We start from the raw sequence: 17,296 nt of genomic DNA, 5'->3' as shown, positions 1-17,296 counted from the left end.
TAGTTCCTCTATTGTTGTTTGATGTTCACTGAACTCTGTTTTTCTTCTTCAATAAAAGCCCAGGCTTGTTGCCTGGTTTCTCTTAAAAAAAACCAATAGACAATCCAAGTTAATCTCCTGCTTTTGATTCCTCAATTTTCCTTTCTTTTCATGAGCAATTTGCAAACTTCTTCGATGTGACCTAAATTTATGTTAGATTCCATTCATTTAGAACATTCGCTGGACCTTTGTGCTTTCCAAGGCATATAAAATATATGCGGTTTTTGACCTTTTGAATAGTCCGCGTTGAGATAGAATATTTGACAAAATGTAATGAAAATTGAAAATAATGTAGTTACACACATTAAAATTTTCACTATTTTTTTTCTAAAATTCCCAGACAAATCTTATCAGTGGTCTCACCTGATGGGATTGACGAACTTGACTTCTCTAGACGACCTCATCCAAACCAATGAGGCACTATTGACAAACGGACTAATTTGGTGCCTTTGACGATATGAGCCACACTATTAACGAAGGAAAAGAAGCCATTTAATGCGGTTAGATAAATGTCTCGGACGGTTACAAGGACAGCTGTATAGACTGTTGGAAACCCATAAAAGCTCACATCATTGACCAAGAGGCGTTACTAGAAGAGACATTAAAACCACATTAACAGCCACAACGGCTAGGGGCTGTGGAAACATATATAAAGCCCTTACAACATCAACAGAAGGTACATAAGACACACACAGGAAAACTTATTGCTCTTTTACATTGCCTTATTCTTTCTTAAAGAGTTTCTTTATACTGACTTTGGTATTAGAAACCTTGTGGCAGGCACCACATCGGTGACCATTCTAAGGAGGCTACCATACCGTTTCTGCAATCCCAGACATGAGGGTTTGATTCCATTTGAATGCACTCAGTTGACGAATTTGCACTTCATCATCTCCTAAAGCTAAAGGCCAAAGCTCTGAATTAATATATTGATTAATGTCATATATTACATACACAATGACGCTTAGAATCATAGCGAATCAAAGTGAAAGTTCAGCTCAAAAGCAAGAGTTTAATATATACTACATTACCACTCATACTATATTAGACAACATATTCAGAAAAATAGGTTTTTTTTTTTTTTTTTAATTTTTTTTTTTTTAATTTTTTTTATCTTAATGCATGTTCTGTCAAGGTTGGCAGACGTCACCGCTGACTTAAATCCTTCCATCATGAACTATTAACCGACTTATAGTTTTTTAGTATGACACTAATAATATGATGATGAATTAGATAATCCATGATCCCCTCTCTCTCTCTCTTCTAGCTTTGAATATCAGGTTGTTTGCTTAGCCATTAAAAAAAAAAAAAAAAAAGAGGGGATCATTTGGTTTGTCAACCTAGATGGCAACCATTAATAATAATAATTCTATAAAAAAAAACTAATAATAATAATAATTTTCTAAATATACTAGCCTCATCACACGCGTTTTGCGTATACAATGTGATTTTTTTTTTTTTTTTTTGGGTTTAGTGTCATAATTTTCCTTTTAAAAAAAAATTTCTGTATATGTTTGTTTTGAAAAATTGGGAGGCTCTCTAGTTTTTTCTCTGTTAAACATAAGGTTTAAGGGTATTTCTAAATCACATAGAAGTTCAATCCAAATATTATTACCGGGTTGTTCTCTAGTTTTTTCCTTGTTAAACATAAGGTTTAAGGGTATTTCTAAATCACATAGAAGTTTAATCCAAATAAGAGAATCCCTTTAATTAGTAGTATGGATAACTCAAATAGAAGATCTTGACGTTGCCAACGCCAAAAGCCTTTATCTCAATGGTATCATTCACTTTTATTAATGAGAAGAATTTGGATTTGAATGCCTCTTCTCCACTTAATATAAGCACTAAAAAAAATCAATGACAACTCTTCAAAACAAAATTAAAGTTGAATTCTTGAGCTTTATCCTGTTAAGGAATATTACATAAGTTATAGGATGAATGAGTACCTGCACATGCATGACAAAAAATGCTGTAGCTGCCATAAATCCCAACTGCAGAATAAATGGGAGAACAGAGATAGACAAGTATCCCAGCTTTGCTAATGGATCATTTTCTGTTGGGAGAGCAATGGGATCCACTCTATTCGTATGCTTCCTCTGTCTAAGGTTGTGATTTTCTGTTATTAGCTATCATTAGTTGAAAGTGTTATTTGTTTTTGTACTGCAAACAGAGCATAACACCTCCCAAGAAAAAGAATTAGCTCATGTGCATGATTACAAACACTCAGCAAGAACTATTTATTATATGATGTACCATATCTTCCCTGTCATTTCAATCAAAGTAATACCTTGTATCTCAGAGTAAGATTTCTCTGGCAGGCGGGCTATATTTGATCTTGGAACTGACTCTAGAGAAAAAAGCAGAGCTGAAGAATTCTTTTCCTCTATAGAAGCTGAACATACCAATAATGACTTTGAATAAAATTGTACAGCAGAGGTACTCTTGCTTTGCACCAGGGCCTCATTTCATGTAGGTCATGTCCTAGGCATATATTATAGTATCCATTGCTTGAAAAGCAAAAAATGGAGTGAAAATACAGAAACAACGCAAAGCTTCAGCAGTATGAACCTGTATTGTCAACTGACATAGAAATAAGAATTATTAGCAATGCAAAACTGGATCTAACTTTGCCCACATATTAAGGATATCAAACCTTAATAAACATCTTACTTGAAAACATCAAAATGCAACAACCTGAATTAATTAGTTTTCAAAAGAACAACAGGTTGCATTGACAGGAACAGCTTTTTCCATGAAATTGGAGCAGGCATAAACACTAGAATTTCTGGTAACTACATTGGAAATGACCAAGTAGGACTAAGGTTGAATAAATGAAATTTTATTGTATTGGAAAGTATACAATTTCATTGGATGCATCATATATAATTTATTTAGACCAGCAATACTAAATGATAGCATAGGTTAAAGCTTTTTTTTTTTTTTTGGGCCCAGGCATATTTCTAAAAAACATATTATCACATGTCTCATCTAATTTTAATCATCTTATAACAAAATTCATAATATTTTTAAATTAGTTTATCTCTTCATACGTGAATTATTAAAAATTAATTTATTAGAGATTGGGGGGTCCAATGTAAGAGGAGGTAGCTAATTTAAGAATTTTAGAAATTTTTTATTGTGTCATTACTCATTACTTATTAGCTTTATTGTTTAACATTTTATGGAGGATGATGTTGATTAAACAATGCATAATGACAATTTGGTATATATAATTAGAGCTGGTGGCATTAAATTTAAGACTGAGGCAAGATAGTGCTGTCAATTACCAAAATACACTTACTTATGCTCTTGGGTGTCCACAGTTTCCACACCAACTACACCTATAATTGATTGCCTACTGCTGAGAGCTAAATTATAATATTATATATGTAAAATGTTACCTAATAGAAGTAATTTAACTCTTTTTTTTTCTTTTTTCTTTTTTTTGAACAATGAAGTAATTAGTTTTTTTAGAAGAGAGTAAGTAGTTTCAACCTACTTAGCTTATTTATGAAGTAATTTGGCTTCATTATAGTATATTATGTATGCTCTTTTTTTTTCTTTTTTTTTTTGAGGTATAACTTTCAAGTATGTTAGCCAATTTTGATTACTTTGAGCTTTTTTTTTTTTTTTTGGGGGGGGGGGGGGGGTTGTTTTATTGAATAATACAGAGTACTGCAATATTTTGTTTATTTTCATTAATATTTGCCATACTTATACCAAATTCAGTCATAAAAGAAATTCCAAAAAGTCCATGCAATGGTTAACTTAATTAGTTAATTGTCATTTTTTTTCCTTGATTTTTTGTAAAATATTCAGACTACATCGATTTTATGTTCCCTGTTCCCACTCGGAGAGACTTGCTCAGAAAACCTAGCTTGGCAAACGTGCACGACTTATTAAACCTTAGGGTGAGTTTGGTTCAGATTTTCGAAACTGGGTTTTTTGAAAAAGTGGAGTTTTTAAAAAGTGCGATATGAAATTGGTCTTTTTGAAAAAAATTGAGTGTTTGGTAAAAACAGTTAAAAAGTGCTTTTTGAAAAAATTGAGTATTTGGCTAGCACTTATAAAAGTGGTTGTTTGAGTGGTAAATTACCAAAAATGACAAAATGTGTATATATATATATATATAAGAGTTTATTTCATACTTAGAATCAATTTCCTTTTAATAATAATAATATTAATTAGTTCATATTAATAATAAATGACTCTCTTAATAAAAGATTTTGTAAAAAAGTATTTAGCTTTAACATTTCTCTTTTCAAAAAGTGTTATATTCACAACTTTTTTACAATAAATTTTCACAATATTATAAACTGGCGTTACTCAAACATATTCTATTCTTTTAATATATTTATTGGCACCTTGCCCCACACCGAACCCAACTCAACCCATTTCCCTTTTCTATTTTTTTCTTTTCTTTTTCCTTCTGTTATAAAAGTGGTGATTTGAGTGGTAAATTACCAAAAATGACAAAATGTATATATATATATATTTAAGAGTTTATTTCATACTTAGTATCAACTTCTTTTTAATAATAATAATATTAATTACTTCATGTTAATAATAAACGACTCTATTAATAAAAGATTTTGTAAAAAAATATTTAACTTTAACATTTCTCTTTTCAAAAAGTGTTATATTCACAACTTTTTAACAATAAATTTTCACAATATTGTGAACTGGCGTTACTCAAACATATTTTATTCTTTTAATATATTTATTGGCACCTTGCCCACACCCAACCCAACCCATTTCCTTTTCTTTTTCTTTTTCTTTTCTTTTTCCTCAGCCACAAGAGCCAACCCTGTTACCCTACACCTTCTGTAACGCCCTAGCTCAATTCAAGAGTGATGAAGAAAAAAAAAGGTCAGATATTTTAAGGATCCACACGTGTGACCCCACCTACCCCACTCCCCTCAACCACACATCTCACAAGTCACAAGAATCTTCACTATCTTGGCCGGCCACTCATTTGCTTCGTGTGACCCCACCTACCCCACTCCCCTCAACCACACATCTCACAAGTCACAAGAATCATCACTCTCTTGGCCGGCCACTCATTTGCTTCGTGTGGCCCCACCTACCCCATTCCCCTCAACCACACATCTCACAAGAATCCTCACTCTCTTGGCCAGCCACTCATTTGCATTTTTTTTTTTTTTTTCATACAACAACACTCCACCCTATCACTCTCTCATCTCCTTCCACGGTACCCACACCATAGCACCACCTCCACAATTATTTTCCAACAAAGATCACCGGAAAATTCCATAGAAAAAAGGTAAGGCTCACTCATCTTTAAAAGAATTTATTTCAAATCGAGAAGATTCACCTATTATTTTCTGTGTTTGTCATTTAACCGAAAAACTCCTCTCTATCACTCTCTCATCCCCTATTATTTTTTGTGTTTATCATTTCAGTTTTCAATGTATTTTGTGGTTAGTGGGATGAGGGTAATTTGGGTCATTCTTTGCATTTCCAACGGTAATATTGATCAAAAGCGCTTTTGCGTTTGCAAAAACACGAGAAACCTGTCCACACGTTTTGGATGAATTCTTTGCATTTCAAAACGCAGCTTTTTTGAGAAAGCACGTTTTGAAACATTACCAAACATCTGATTTATTTTTTTGGTTTCAAAAAGCATTTTTTACCGTCTGAAAGCTTAAACAAATGGGCACTTAAGGTGCCAGTCATTGGATATCATTTGCTACAAAAGCAAACTAAAAGCCATCATATACTAGTGGAGCAATTTTAGAAATATTACAAATTTTATTAAGTATGTTTTACAAAATGATGGATCACTAATTACCAAAAAAATATATATGATTAATTTTTTATAAATTATGTTCATTGTTAAATCAGTTTTTCAACTTTAGGATAGTAAAATTTTGTACTTTAACATTTTTCATACTAAAATATAGAGTAAATATTTTCGAACTTTAAAAGTGTAATTGGTAATTTACTCATATTTTTACTTGAGTAGAAAACAAAATCTTTTAAATATATCACCATTTTTTTTAAATCATACAAATAGAAAGGCACTAGAACAAACAACATTTCTTTAATGAGAAAAAAAAAAAAAAAAAAATTCAGACAGCATTTCTGTTCCTCTTGCGAGTGCGACCCATCGCTATCTTCCTGATCAGTTCCTCTCAATGTGTTTAATCGTTACTGATGTGTAAGGGAGGAAGATGACTTTGATGATTTGATCCCTGGTGTTGAATTTTACTCTCAAATAAAGTTCTTCACTTGAGAGAGAAAGAGAGAGAGAGTCTTTGAATTGCCATGCGCCAATTACATATGCCGTGTATTAATTAACATGATGTAACATTTTGGTCATTCCAACTTCCCAAGAAGAAGGGTAACCGACGTGATCTTTCTCCTTTTTTTCGACACATTGACCAATGACCATAGAGGTACCTAAAATATGAGGCGGCAATTGCATAGAAATAGTTGAATATATTTAAAATTTATGATGAATATTATATATATATATATATATTATGTATATTTATAATTTTTTATAAATTTTATTAAATGTTTGTGTATATGATACAATACATGATACGGAAAAATTAAAAATCGATTCATGATATGATTCATATTTTGACAACTATGACTATAGCTATAAATGAGAATTGAGGATTTAAAATATTTAAAAGTTCAAACTCTTGAAAAAGCTTGTTTCTATTAAAGAAGACATTAGTATGCGAGTAATTCAACTATTTTACGTGGTAGACTGTAATTGATTATTTGTCACTTTTATATAGACTTATAATTTTTTTCATTATTCACAATTTATCATTTGAACAATTGTAACAAAAATTATGATTTTTTATATGTTTGAGAATTTTTGTTAGTGTGCTATTATTCCTATTACGAATACAAAAAAAAAATCACCGAATTTTTCACATCTCACCCTTGTAACATTTGAGAAAATAATAAACTGATGATTTAACATTTGATAAGCCCCCACTACATTTTAAAAAATTATGACGTCACAAATGACATAAGCTGCTAGTCTTTGCAGTCCGAATTGTGTCTAGGTTCACTATAATCACTATATATATATATATATATATAAAAGTTACCTATCTCCTCCACATATATTATTAATTATTTTTCAAAAAATTACATTTTTTTTCACTAATTCCAAAGTTCTCTCTCTTTATATAAGATATCCCTATATATTTACCACTTAATAAATATCCGATGCAAGAGTTAACACAAATCCATACAATACAACAGTTAACACAATTCAATACAATATCAAATCAACATAATTACATAAAAATGGGCAGAACTTATTAAAAAAAAATCTCATTTTCTTTTTAATATAAACCAAGATGCCTAGCTATGTAGCTAAACAATATTTTAATAATAAACGTGAATCATATTTGTATAATCAAATATAAAACATAATATAATAAGAGTTCGTTTGACATGATTAATTTTTCCAACTTATTTTACTATTCAACTTATTTTTGTTACTATTCATGGGTCCCAATACACTTTTTGGTACTATTCATAGGTCCCAGTATACTATTTTAACTAACTTTTACATTTATCTAGAGTACTTTTACATTTATCTAGAGTACTTTTAGTAAAAAAAAAATTAATTTTAGCAAAATAAACGGATGCTAAACAAAAGAATCAAATTCCATCCAACATGAGGATGTTTACCAAAGAAAGAGAAAACGACCTAAAACACACAAAAAACAGTTTGAGGTAATTACAGATTACCCACCTGTGGTTTAGCCCGAATTTAAGGGGCGGTTTGTTTTCTTTATTTTTCATCACTCATCACTCCTTACTCAATTTTTGTTACTCATCACATAAAATACCCCAATTTCCTATACCCACCCGTTTGGCACATTTTTTCAACTTCTCATCACTCAATTTTTTCTACTTTTTGTGGGACCCATGCTTGACTCCTCCCTCAGTCATTTCTGTTAGCCTACCTGTGAGGAGCTAATGATTCTTGTTCTTCTTCTTCATCTACCTCCTCCTTCTTCTCCATCAAACACAAAACCCCATCTCCAAAACCCCATTTCCCAAAACCCCATTTCATCAAAGCCTCCACAAACCCATCTCCTCCACTACACAACAACCAAAACCCATCTCAGTCTTAAAACCCCGCCGCCCACTCAACGAAAACATCCACGATGAGGCTTGCTGCAACATCCAATCAGTGACTGCGTGCGTGAGGAGTTGATTATTCTTGTTCTTCTTCTTATTCTTGGGTTTTGAGAAGTACAATAAAGAAATCTAAACAAATAATGGGTATTTTGAAACTCATTTATGTTTGTTCAAGGAATGGGTATTTTGAAACCCATTCATGTTTGTTCTGTGAAAAAGAACAACAACAAAAAAAATAAATAAATAACTGCAGTGAAGACCAAAATTATGCGGACAAGTCATTAAAATCTAGCTCATGTCGTTATGCTTTGAGATTCAAAGGGTATATTTTTTAGCAAAAATTTATGGTTTTTAACCCGTGTTTGCAAGTAATCACAAAAGAATCTCTCTTGATTGCGCAGGTATAGTTGTTGTGATTGTTATTTGAAGTATTTGTTTATGAATGATGCACTTTAATGGAAATTGGTGGTATTGAACGGTGTAGAGAGGGGACTTTTGTGTTTGGATTTGTGGTGTGAAGAAACAAGAACTAGGAGTGAAAGCAATGAATTAAGAATAGAGCCTTTGGGGAATCATCGAAAGAAGTGCTGGATGTGATTTGTCTCTGACTATGGGTCTCATGAACGTGTGTTTAATTACCAAAAATGCCATTGAAAACTGAGTTTTGGAAACTAAAAATACCTAAAATGTGTTTTCAGTTTCCATAACTCATCACTCAAAAATCAGAGAATTGAGTGATGGAAACAAAAACTAGAAACAAATCCAAATAGTTTTTTTTTTTTTCCGTGGGACCCACATATTTTGAGTTATGAGCGATGGAAACAGAGTTATGAGTTATGGAAATAACAAATCCAAACAGCCCCTAACTTACCCACCCATGGTTTCATTTTTGGCACTTTACTCACCTAAGGTTACTTCTGTTTAGTCTTTGTTACCCACCTCTGTTAAAAAAGAGGGGTAAATAAGTTTTTTTACTCTCATTTTATGTCTCTCTCATCCCAAAACAAGAAAAACCAAAAAAGCAAAAGAAAACAAGATCAAAATGAGCTATTTTAAACCTTGGAATATGCATCTCTTGAAACATGGCTCAAATTAAAATTTTTTCAAACCCAGAACACAAGAAGACCACCATAATCACCTTCATCGTGAAAGCCAGCATGCAAAACAACAAAAAAAAAAATCTCAGTTTTCAAGAACCCCAGGTTTCAAAGGAAAACAACAAACCCACAAAAAAAATAAATAAATAAATAAAAATCTCAATGCTGAGAGCATTAACCCCCCACCTTATTGCTGCCATGAGGCAACCTTGACCTTTGCAACCACGTTCAGCCTTAATCCAACACCTTCCACTAACCAAATTCATAATTCAGAAAACCCATCACCAATCAATAACCCACTATTAAACATTCAACACATAAATATCATCATTTTAGAAAAAATAAGTGAGATTTTCTACAAATTGATTTTGGGTTTTGTTCAAGACCCATACCTGAATCCATGATTCAACCCCCAAGTCAGCCCTTATAAAAGAACATATGAATACCTCAGAGCCCTAGGTTTGAATCATGGTAGGCCAAATCAGAGAGTGAGATAGAGAGAGAAATCCAATCATGGATTTGATGGTGCGGTGGCGGCTTTAGTTGGTGATTATATCTTGATAATCGGTGTTGGGTGAAGCTCATGGATCATGGAAAATGGGGAGAGAGAGAGAGAGACTAGTGACTTTTTTTTTTTTTTTCCTTTTTGTTGTTGCGAAAGTTGTAGATTTTGTGGTACATCTTTCAATTAAGATGTTCTTGACTTTATCATAATTATTGATATGCTAAGATGTTCATATTGTACGTACTCGTGATTTTCATGTGGATGGAAGTGTGTTTTGGGAGAGAGGAGTATTTGATCTGTTTTGGGTTTTGTTTTTTTTATAAAATAAAAAAAAAAAAATGTGTTAGAGTAACGTCTGAAAGGGAAGTAAGTTACAAAGTAGTAATAGACTGAAACACATGTGAGTAAAGTGTCAAAAATGAAATCACGGGTGGGTAAATTAAATTTAGGTTAAACCATATGTGGGTGTAATTATCCCAAAAAGTTTGTTAGAAGAAGTATTGAAGTCTTAGGTATGAGTAGAAACACAATATATGGCACGTTTGGTAGATTATAATAGACACTGTAATATAATAGATATTTTTATGGCATAATTATTCGGCTGTTTGGTTATATTTTTATTACAATGAATAGTTATTTCTTATGAATAACTATTCTCCAAAATGAGGAATAACTATTCCTTATCAAAAGTACTAAATATCTATTCCTTCACTTTATGTAATAACTTTTTTAAAAAATTTCCTAAAAAGCCATTAGTTGCCACATTTTCAAAAGGAAAGAAAATAAATTTTCCTTATTATTAATTATTAGCTCTATTTTGAACATCCTAAACTAAGTGTATTTTAGAAAATTTGACTTAAAAATGATTTAATTACACCTAATTTTTATACTCTACTAAATTGTGAATGCATATTCAGGATTCCATTTCTAAATGGTCACCAAACTAATGAATAGCAATACTTATTACATTCCAACTTAATGTATTGCTTGTAATACTTGTTCTTATTTCCATATAATAATTATTACAATATACCAAACGTGGCCATAGTTTCTCCCATACATCAAGAAGTCAACAATAATAATAGCACAATAATATCTCAGATGAAATAAATGCAAAATATGGAAAGGTAAGTAAACAATGAGGGGTAAAAGAAAAGACACGAAGAGACCCCAAACACCAACATAATATATTTAGTGCCCGTTTGTTTGGGCGTTTTGAAGCCAATATGCGCGTTTGCAAAATGCACATTCCTTATTTGCGTTTGGTTCAGCCCAAAACGCAACTTTTTGAAAAAAGCTGCGTTTTGGGCCAAGGCAAAAATTGATCTGAAAACGCGCATGAAAAATGCAGCTGAGGAGGTCCATAATTAAAAGGAAATACGTGTTTCTACCCGTTGCCTCTTTCAGATTACGAAATTACCCTGCGGAGGTCCATCTCTTCTCTACTCTGCCCTCTCCGTGAACCTTCTTCCTCTTCTTCTTCTTTCTTTCATCTTCTTTAACGCGCACAAAATCAACAAAATCAAAATCAAAATCAAACAGAAAATCAACTCAAAATTAAACTATTAACTGAAAATCCATAACCCAAACCCAAAATCAAAATCAAATACAAACCCAATGTTTCAATCATCTTCATCTTCTCTCTTCCTCTCGGCTTTCGAATTGTCAAAAAAAAAAAAAAAAAGAGCTCAGCAGACCAAAACGTTCTGGAGGAAGTGAAAGGTTTCAATCATCTTCATCTTCATCATCATCATCTTCTGCTCTATTCCTCTCGGCTTTCGAATTGTCAAAAAAAAAGAAAAAAAAGAAAAAAAAAAAGAGCTTAACTGACCGGAACGTTGTGGAGGAAGTGAAAGGGAAAAAGGGAAAGAATGAAGACAAAATGAGAAGTGGAATGTTCTGGAGTGGTAGGAAAAAAAAAAAAAAGAAAAAAAAAGAGAAAGATACGTGTGTGGAGGAGAAAAAAAGAGGGAAAAACTGGAGAAAAAAAAAAAAAAAAAAAAAAAAGAAGAAGGAAATGTTATTGTGATATTTTCACAATAAATTTTAAGAGGTAGGTTATTATTAGTTAATATTGGTGAGAAAAAAATAATTTTTTTAGAAAGAGAAAAACATTATTTTAATAGTACGTTAAAATTAAAATCATTATCAATTTTTATCACAATATTTTCACAATACTTTCACAATAAATCTTAAAGGGTAGGTTATTATTAACTAATATTGGTGAGAAAAAAAAAATTTGGAAAGAGAAAAATTGATTTAAGTATAAGAAGTAGTTGATTTAAGTATGAAATAAACTCACATAAAAAAATTAAAAAAAAAAAGTATGAAATAAACTCCCTTATATATACATTGTCCTTTTTGGTAATTTATTCTTCAAACTGCCACTTTTATAAGTGCTAGCCAAACACTCAGCTTTTTTAAAAAACACCTTTTAACAGTTTTTGCCAAACACTCAGCTTTTTGAAAATGCACTTTTTTATTATGCACTTTTTAAAAACTCCACTTTTTCATTATGAACTTTTACAAAAAACTGAACCAAACTCACCCTTAGCCTTAAGAGATTGCTTTCACTTCCATGTATAGCTCCTTTTCAAAGGGGACAGTTTTTTGGTTCAGAAAAACATGGTACTTGGTGTAAGGGCTATTCCTTTCACGTTTGTGTCACACGTGCCCATAGTTTCTCCCATACATCAGGAAGTCGACAATAATAATAGCACAATAATATCTCAGATGAAATAAATGCAAAATATTGAAAGGTAAGTAAGCAATGAGGGGTAGAAGAAAAGACACGAAGAGACCCCAAACACCAACAGAATATATTTAGCCTTAAGAGACTTAGAGATTGCTTTCACTTCCATGTATAGCTCCTTTTCAAAGATTTAGGGGATAGAGGGGACAGAGTTTTTTGGTTCAGAGAAGCATGGTACTTGGTGTAAGGGCTATTCCTTTCACGTTTGTGGCACACGTGTTGGCAATTTTGGGTCTGGTTTTTGTGTTGGTTTGGACCTTACATTTCAGAGGTGGTTTAGCATGGGAAGCTACCAACAAGAGCCTCATCTTCAATGTAAGTTTTTCTAACTCTCTCTTTCTCTGTCTATCTCTTTTGCTTCTTGGGTCGGTGGTTTTTGTTGGATTTCTTGAAGGGTTTTTAACTTTTTATCATATACATACATATACACTTGTTACGATTTCCAATACTAGGTTTTGTTTGGTTGTAATTTGTGGGGTTTTGTAGAATTGTAGAAGCTCTCTCTCTCCCTCTCCCTCTCCCTCTCTCTCTCTCTCTCTCTCCTCTGGGTTCTGTAATTTTCGTTTGGTTTTTGGGTGTTTTCCTGTGAGATTGACCATGTCTATCAAAGGGTTCTGTTTGTTTGTTTTGTTTTGTTTTGTGTGTGTTGGCTTGAGAAATGACGAAATGTTGTGTTTCTTGGTTTATCTGGGCGCCCCTTATTTTGGATAATGGACACTAAAAGGTTTAGTATTAAATTTTATTTTTTGATCTTTTTATTGTTAATGAATACTATCTTAATATTTTACTTTTACTTTAAGCTATGGTTTAATGGGTGACCTAGGTTTTATTCCTCATGTTTATTGGCATTTGGAATTTTTCTTGATTCTCTCTCACTATGAATATGGTATTGGATGCCACTCCAATTGGCTTGGACTGTTTCAATCTTTTTTAATCTCATATATATTAGGCTAAATTGCAAATTATACTTTTAAATTACTTTTTGTTCACTTATAACAATCAATAACAATTTATCATTTAAAATTTACTGTGAAAATGTTAATTTCATAACATTTTTCAAATATTAAAGAGTATATTGACTATGGAATCAAGTCTATTGAGCATAGACTTGTTTAATTTTAGTACTATGAAATACAATTATAAAAACCGTTGAACATGAATCTTTTTTCATTTTCAATTTTCAAGAATTTCTTGTTTACTTGTCATTTCCCATGGTTAGTGAATACCTAATTTAGAGATTGGACAGCTAATTTAGTAATTTATGATATTTATTGGAAAAAAGTTGTTTTCGGAATAATTATTCTTCAATAATGCAAACAAATGCAAAGGACTTGTCATTGACGTCGATATGTGCTCTATGTACTCTTTCAAGAATGAAAAGCAGCCCAAAAATTCAAAATAGTTTCTGTTTTTCTTTAGTATCAGAGTCTTATAAACTGTTGAGAGAAGATTTTAAGTTAGATTTTCATAATTAATACCTCATGGCTTTGGAACTTGGAAGATTTTAAGGAAAAATCTCTGCAAGTGGTTAAAAATGGCAATATGCTTTTTAATCAAGTGAAAANTATATTTGTGGTAACAAGCTGTTTAATATAGTAACTAAATGCACTGGACAGCTAAGCCAATCACTATTTTTTGTTTTTTTTTTTTTTTGGGTCCTTAATGTCAATATTTTTGAATTTAGCTGCTTCTAGTAAAACGGTTCACACTTAAACCAAGTGTGATAGGTTAATTCTAATCAACAATACCAACTCTTTTGGCGTGTGAGTGTATTCCCTTATCTCATCCCCCTTCCCCTATATATGTGTGTGTGTGTTTTCAAATAAAAAAAAAAACCAATACCAACTCTTTAGATAATAAAAAGTCAATACATCTTGAGCATATTAAAAGAAAGAAAAAAATATATATATATATATATATATATAAACATGTTAAACGCCATAATGGTTAAAATTAAGTATCTTTTCCACATGTCGAATTACTTGATCTTTTTTATTTTTTGAGAAAAGAATTACTTGATCTTCACGTGATATATATATATATATATATATGTGTGTGTGTGTGTGTATATATATATATATAAGGCAAGATTGAGGTACAGTATTTAAGTGTTGTTTTTTAGATTTCTCTCTTAAAATTCTGTCACGTGAATTTTTTATCATGTGATGAAAATGTATTTTTTAATTAAGTAATCACATAGCTGAATCTTAAGAGGAAAACTTAAAGAACAACACTCAAGGTATTATATCTAAGTTTTGTCTATATATATATATATATATGTAAGATATATTTGTTAAATCATTGCTTATTTCTGTAAAAAATTGTGGTTGATCAACTAAAACTTTAATTTTATGCAAAGTATACCTTTTTGCTTGACTTGATTTTTATGTACGTTTGCAATTTCTATCAAGCAAAAAAAGCCTCACATGTCCATTAATTTCTCTCTACAGCTACATCCTTTGCTGATGTTGGTAGGCTTCATTATCATAGGGGGTGAAGGTAATTTACAAATCATTCTATATAGAATAAGGTTACTTTCTACGATTCTCCTACATGCGTAGTAATTAATTTTCCATTAATAAAAATGCAGCCATTATTAGTTACAAGTCACTTCCTTTGAGGAAAGACGTGAAGAAGTTGATACATCTGGTGCTTCATGCCATTACTCTAGTACTTGGTATTTTGGGAATTTATACTGTATTCAAGTATCATAATGAAAGCGGGATTGTCCATCTCTATAGCTTGCATTCCTGGCTTGGAATTGGGATTATTGTTCTCTTTGGTATTCAGGTAATTAAAACTACTTTGTACGGGATAAAAAATATATATAGGACAAACCTTAGGAACTAAAGTGGTAATTACACTTTTATTCTATCATCATATGTTACGCTGTAGGAAAAATATTGTAAGGAAAAGTTAACAAATGCTTTAAAAGTATTAATTTATAAAATATTGTTAGAAACATTTTATGAAAAAAATTAAAAAAATAATTAATTAATTTTTTTAAAGCTTTTTATATTTTTTACGAAAAATGATATTAAAACTTTTCTAAAATAATTTATTAACAATTTCCGTAAGGACATCTGTAAATAAGACCCAATATTGTAAAGCTTTTTGGCTTCTTGCTTAGATTTTATTTTTGGTAAATTACATTTTTGGTCACTAAAATTAAGTGTTGGTTTGATTTTGATCCTTTAAATTTAAAAAAATTTGGGTTTCAAATGGAGTTTAAAAAAGAGAACAATTTGATCAGTTCATATATTTTTTTTGTTTATGTGACTAATGGGAGACTAAGACACCCCCATTTTTTAGGGACCAAATTGAGCAAACCACATATTTGAAGGACCAAAATCAAACCAACTTCATATTTGAAGGATCAAAATCTAACTATCCTAATTTCAGGAACTAAATTATTCCATTTTTGAAATTTGAAGAACTAAATCTAAAGTTTTTAATATTAAAGAACCAAAATCAAAATTATCCTCAATTTTAAGACCAAAAGTATAATTTACTTTTCTTTTCTGAGAGGAAAAGAGAAAAGATACTTGTTGGAATGTCATATCCATGCTGTTAAAAGGCAAAGAAACGTGCTTGGGCTTGGAATGTAGGGTCCAGTCTTTAACTTTAATCACAAGGCCATGTTTTAAGCAAGGCCCATAACAAACTTTGTTGTTAATTGAAGCTCAGTTAAGTGGGCTCACCTGTCCTAATTGTAACACCCAGCATAATAATTCAACTAAAAACTCATACAAATAGAGATGTGTTTAATGTAAATTTCATTAATTTTCTTCATGAAAACCAGCCTAACAACATTGAGAAAATAAATTTGCAGTGGTTATATGGGTTCCTGGTCTTCTTCTACCCTGGAGGGACTATTGGGCTTAGGAGCGACTCTGTTCCTTGGCATGTGGTATTTGGACTTACTGTGTTCACATTGGCTGTGGGCAATGGTGCAATAGGATTCTTAGAGAAACTTACCTTCCTTGAAAATACAGGGCTTGCAAAGTATGGCTCAGAGGCCTTACTTGTCAACTTCACTGCTGTTATTACAATATTATTTGGAGCCTTTGTTATATTATCTGTTCTTTCTCAGTCTCCAGCAGAAGATGATGAAAATAGCTACTCTGCTATCTAATAAGATCTTTTTTTTTATATATTCCTTATTAAAAAAAACCTTATCAAAAAAAGATGTTTTTATATATTTGATGTATGGATTATTTTCCAGTGACTGGATATTGTATGGAACAAGGATGTTTGGTATCTGTATTTTCTGGACATAAAGATTGTGACATTTACCAATAAATTATTGTGTTTATCCACTTATGGATTTTGTAATTAAGGATCGATTTAACAAATTAAATTAGAGTTTAATGACAACGGATCAATTAAGTGATTGATGACTACTTTCAATGGATGATCAAAAGGTTTATGGTAGCACAGCAAAAATGACTTTTTTGCAAGAAAAATAATGAGGTCATTTCCAATTTGAAGACAGAAAATCAAGGCCATTAAAGACTTGTCGGCATTGCATCAAATCAACTTTTTTTTTTTTTTTTTTTTTGAAAGTCTCGTGAGTGCTTTATTCATAAATTTTATATATATATATATATATAATAACTAAATGAGTTATTATTACATAATTTTAGAATTCTTGTTTCTAACTAAATGAATGATTATTATTATTATTATATAAAATGCATAATTTTGTATATTTGTCTTTATATATAATATCTCTAATTAAAATGATCAATAAAAAATTTT

General features: G+C 31.2%; 1 protein-coding gene and 4 long non-coding RNA genes across 7 annotated transcripts; 2 read left to right on the top strand and 3 right to left on the bottom strand.

Annotated features, from left to right (window-relative positions):
- Positions 1–338: 338 nt before the first annotated feature.
- Positions 339–2,922, bottom strand: LOC136063233 (uncharacterized). Of its 3 annotated transcripts, none has more exons than XR_010624939.1 (3): positions 2,710–2,922; positions 1,986–2,619; positions 339–940 (listed from the first exon to the last, which is right to left on the bottom strand). It is a non-coding gene; the product is annotated as an uncharacterized LOC136063233 (long non-coding RNA). The 3 variants fall into 3 exon arrangements; XR_010624940.1 differs by having other exon boundaries at positions 339–955; positions 2,734–2,922; XR_010624938.1 differs by having other exon boundaries at positions 2,734–2,922.
- Positions 2,923–7,661: 4,739 nt separating this feature from the next.
- On the bottom strand, positions 7,662–10,033 carry LOC136063232 (uncharacterized). The gene is made up of 2 exons (XR_010624937.1): positions 9,671–10,033; positions 7,662–9,530 (listed from the first exon to the last, which is right to left on the bottom strand). It is a non-coding gene; the product is annotated as an uncharacterized LOC136063232 (long non-coding RNA).
- Positions 10,034–10,764: 731 nt separating this feature from the next.
- Positions 10,765–11,509, bottom strand: LOC136063230 (uncharacterized). Its single transcript, XR_010624935.1, has 2 exons — positions 11,398–11,509; positions 10,765–11,279 (listed from the first exon to the last, which is right to left on the bottom strand). It is a non-coding gene; the product is annotated as an uncharacterized LOC136063230 (long non-coding RNA).
- Positions 11,290–11,725, top strand: LOC136063231 (uncharacterized). Its single transcript, XR_010624936.1, has 2 exons — positions 11,290–11,402; positions 11,506–11,725. It is a non-coding gene; the product is annotated as an uncharacterized LOC136063231 (long non-coding RNA).
- Positions 11,726–12,525: 800 nt separating this feature from the next.
- Positions 12,526–16,856, top strand: LOC136061392 (transmembrane ascorbate ferrireductase 1-like). The gene is made up of 4 exons (XM_065763278.1): positions 12,526–12,850; positions 14,986–15,034; positions 15,126–15,325; positions 16,368–16,856. The coding sequence occupies exons 1-4, from the start codon at positions 12,707–12,709 to the stop codon at positions 16,668–16,670; spliced, it is 696 nt and encodes a 231-aa protein (XP_065619350.1). The 5' UTR covers positions 12,526–12,706; the 3' UTR covers positions 16,671–16,856.
- The last annotated feature ends 440 nt before the right edge of the window (positions 16,857–17,296 follow it).

This window comes from Quercus suber, unplaced genomic scaffold (genome assembly GCF_002906115.3).
Source record: "Quercus suber isolate HL8 unplaced genomic scaffold, Cork oak 2.0 scaffold_501, whole genome shotgun sequence".
Lineage (NCBI taxonomy): Eukaryota > Viridiplantae > Streptophyta > Magnoliopsida > Fagales > Fagaceae > Quercus > Quercus suber.
Note: the sequence above shows the minus strand (reverse complement) of the source record. Positions and strands in the feature narration are given on the sequence as shown.

Excerpts from the sequence above, each read along its gene's own strand:
- LOC136061392 (XM_065763278.1), top strand. The coding sequence starts at position 12,707 with ATGGTACTTGGTGTAAGGGCTATTCCTTTCACGTTTGTGGCACACGTG. Across the intron at positions 15,035-15,125 it reads CATTATCATAGGGGGTGAAG|CCATTATTAGTTACAAGTCA; the intron begins GTAATTTACAAA and ends ATAAAAATGCAG. Across the intron at positions 15,326-16,367 it reads TTGTTCTCTTTGGTATTCAG|TGGTTATATGGGTTCCTGGT; the intron begins GTAATTAAAACT and ends ATAAATTTGCAG.